This window comes from Nerophis ophidion, linkage group LG28 (assembly GCF_033978795.1).
Source record: "Nerophis ophidion isolate RoL-2023_Sa linkage group LG28, RoL_Noph_v1.0, whole genome shotgun sequence".
Lineage (NCBI taxonomy): Eukaryota > Metazoa > Chordata > Actinopteri > Syngnathiformes > Syngnathidae > Nerophis > Nerophis ophidion.
Window position 1 is genome coordinate 15033986 of NC_084638.1, and position 3348 is coordinate 15037333.

At 39.6% G+C, this 3348-nt stretch overlaps 1 protein-coding gene across 1 annotated transcript; it reads left to right on the forward strand.

Annotated features, from left to right (window-relative positions):
• The first annotated feature begins 845 nt into the window (after positions 1 to 845).
• Positions 846 to 2770, forward strand: LOC133545121 (carboxypeptidase N subunit 2-like). Its single transcript, XM_061890474.1, has 2 exons — positions 846 to 919; positions 1000 to 2770. The coding sequence occupies exon 2, from the start codon at positions 1006 to 1008 to the stop codon at positions 2572 to 2574; it is 1569 nt and encodes a 522-aa protein (XP_061746458.1). The 5' UTR covers positions 846 to 919; positions 1000 to 1005; the 3' UTR covers positions 2575 to 2770.
• The last annotated feature ends 578 nt before the right edge of the window (positions 2771 to 3348 follow it).

Sequence of the window (3348 nt, forward strand, 5' to 3'; positions counted from 1 at the left end):
GTGTTGTCAAATTCATCCGGTAACGGTCCCAATGAGTATCCAATCACAAGGCGCGTAAATGTCACGTTTGACTAAGACCAGCTCACAGGCCTTACAGACAACAACTTGTGATCTGATTGGCTATCAAAATTTTATATCAACTGTAATGTGCCCATTCGCTTACAGTACATAGACACCTGCATTGTTGATTATGAAGGCCCCAGGCAGATTTTGTACAGCATGGCAATATAGGCTAGCTGAATTCGGATTGGATAAAAACTCTAACCTAAAAACAACAGCACTGGAAGGAGCATAATATGACATGAAAAGAACATGAATACTTTTAGCTATTTAGGCAAAGTAAATAAATAAAAAAATGTTATCTTTAAATATGATCATGATTCCTGGTTATGTTAGGCCAGTAGAGAAGACCTTGCTGGCCCTGACAGCCCACCACTGAGGGTTTTAAATTATGAGCTCAATTACTTAACCAATTAAGCTTGTACGTTTTGGAACTTACAGCATTTATAACCCTTTTTTCCCCCAACAAAATCTGCAAATTCAAAATACTGCTAAATTTAAAAAATATGGGGGTCCACTCCCAGTAAGGTGAAATTTGACATTTGTTTCCTTGTGTTATTTTCTAAATAAGCACAATTATTGGTTCATATTCATAACAGTAGTTATCTAGTTGTATTTCTTATTGCAGACAACTACAGATATACATGTATGTATTTGTATTATTGCAAACACCCAAACAAATGAAACTGATGTATGTACCAATTTATCAGAAAGAACAACAAGCAGTGATGTCAAGAGGATCTTGGCCATCGACCAAAGGTTCTGTCTTGCCTAATTCAGGCTTGTTTGCCTTTTAGTCAGCTGGCTGCAAAATCCACAGGGTTTTCTCCTCCTATGCTCCGTAATAACTGGATCGAAGGTGAGTGGAACCATATTTATTAAAGGGCAGAAAGTGTTTTTTTTGGGGGATATGTAAAGACACGATCCATGTTTTTACAGTGGAAAATGGGCAAAGAATTGCACTCAGCTATGTTCGTGCTGCTGCTCCTTTGCCACAACAGTGACACGTTGTCCCACATCAGCTGCCCGTACAGATGCCAGTGTTTCACACCAGTCCAAGTCCTGTGCGCTGATGAACACATGACATCTGTGCCCAGAAACATATCCAGGGAAGTCAAGGAAGTCATCATCATGACCTCGTCCATGCAGTACCTGTTCCCCAACTCCTTAGAGGACGTTTCCCAACTGGAGAAGCTGATTTTCTTCAACAATGCACTGCGAAGTATTCACTCTCAGGCTTTTCAGAACCTGACGGATCTCATTGAGCTGGAGATCAGCGGGAACCCCTGGCTGGAGCAGTTGTTTCTGGGAACCTTTTCAACACAAGCAAACCTGACTAAATTGCACCTGAATTACAACAAGTTCCACACCCTACTTCCTGGTATGTTTAACTCCCTTAAAGGTTTGGAGACTCTGCAGATGAAAGGCAACGTCTTATTAGGACTGCCCGCATTTTTGTTTCTGAATCTTCAGAATCTGCGTGAGCTGGACTTGTCTCTGAATAAAATTCAACAGGTGGGGAGTGAGACTTTCCCTGGTTTGGTTCGGCTAGAAATTCTGAAATTGAACAACAACCACATTGGCAATATTTCATCGTACACCTTGCAACATGTTGCTCAGCTGACGGAGCTCCACTTAGAGGGGAACAAGATATCAGAACTCGCTGATGAGACCTTCTCCGTGTTGCCTAAACTGAAGGTGCTGAACCTCAGGGGAAACAGCTTCACAACTTTTAGCGGTGAAGTACTTGGAAGAGAGAATTCAAGTTTAACGCAACTGGACCTGAGAGGCAACAGGCTGACGGAACTGTCCTTTTTAAACACGCTGACATCCCTTACCGACCTTTTTTTGGCATCGAATCAGCTTTCCAGCCTTCCTGAAGATATTTTTAGAAACATCAGCACACTGGAGATTTTAGACCTCTCTGAAAACCAGCTGACCTGGTTACCAGAAATGATCTTTACTGATCTCAAAAGCATCAAAATTATCTATCTCCATAAAAACCAGCTGAGTAGGTTGGATGCCAAACTGTTCATGGACCAGCATTTCATTAAGCAGCTCTATCTGTCTGACAACCAGCTGAAAAATCTACCTGTGGGCCTCCTGGAACAATTCGCCCTCCCACACATGCTGCGACTACACGGCAACCCTTGGAAATGCGACTGCCACATGTGGTATTTGCATGAATTGGTTTTGAATAATAGCCAGGACATTGAAATGCTGGACAGGATGCTCTGCGAGAGTCCTGACTTCCTTAGGAGACGACCAGTGGCATCCATTGACAAGGACGAGCTGCTTTGTCGTTTGTCCCAAAATGAGGTGCCTGACGTCGGCAGCTGCAGCCTTCACAAATCCGACGACTCGTTGGTCATCAGGTGCAAAGTGGAGACGTGTTCTCCGCTGACGGTCAAAGTGCAGTTTTTGGAGCACAATGGCAGTATTAAGGAGAATATTTGGAAAAACCCCACTTCTCAATGCAGCAATGCGACAGCGACCAAGGCGTCCATGCTGTAGATTTTTGCTGATTTCATAATTTTTGTTCTTTGACAAGGAAGTTGTACAATATATCAATCCTGCAAATGCCTTCAGCAGCTGATTAACAGTATGTGAGGGGTGGTTGAACCCTTTTCTTTCAAGGTTCAAAGTACAGCCTGCATCTTGTTGCTGTCATCACCAAAATCAACAAGTTAATCATCAACTGGAGCAATTATATACATATATATATATATATATATATATATATATATATATATATATATATATATATATATATATATATATATATATATATATATATATATATAAAACATCCTCTACCAATGTATCTGGCTCTCTTATACAAAGTAAAAAAAAGTCAGTTGATTTAAAAAACTGGCAGCTCAGTCATCTGAATTTTACTGTAAAAATTACATTTCAACTTTTTCCATGTACAGTAATGCACTGTAAAAATAAGTCAATACATTTTACTGTAAAAAACTAGCGCAGGTGTGTCAAACTCATTGTAGCTCAGGGGCCACATGGAGAAAAATCTGGTATAATTATAGCATGATAATTTTAAAATAAAGACAATTTCAGATGTTTTTCTTTTTTTAAAATAGAACAAGCAGAATCGGAAAATATAGAAATGAAAATGTTTTTTTTTTTTTTTTTACACTTACATGTTGCGTTTAATAGTATCCAATCTTCCTTTGTCGTGATTTTTATTTTCTGAATAAATGATTTGATAATGTTTATCAGTCAAATAGTTGGAATTGAGTCTGGCATAATTTAAAATGCTCCCATTGGTGG

Bases quoted from the DNA above. Each gene is read 5' to 3' on its own strand.
- LOC133545121 (XM_061890474.1), top strand. From the start codon at position 1,006: ATGGGCAAAGAATTGCACTCAGCTATGTTCGTGCTGCTGCTCCTTTGC.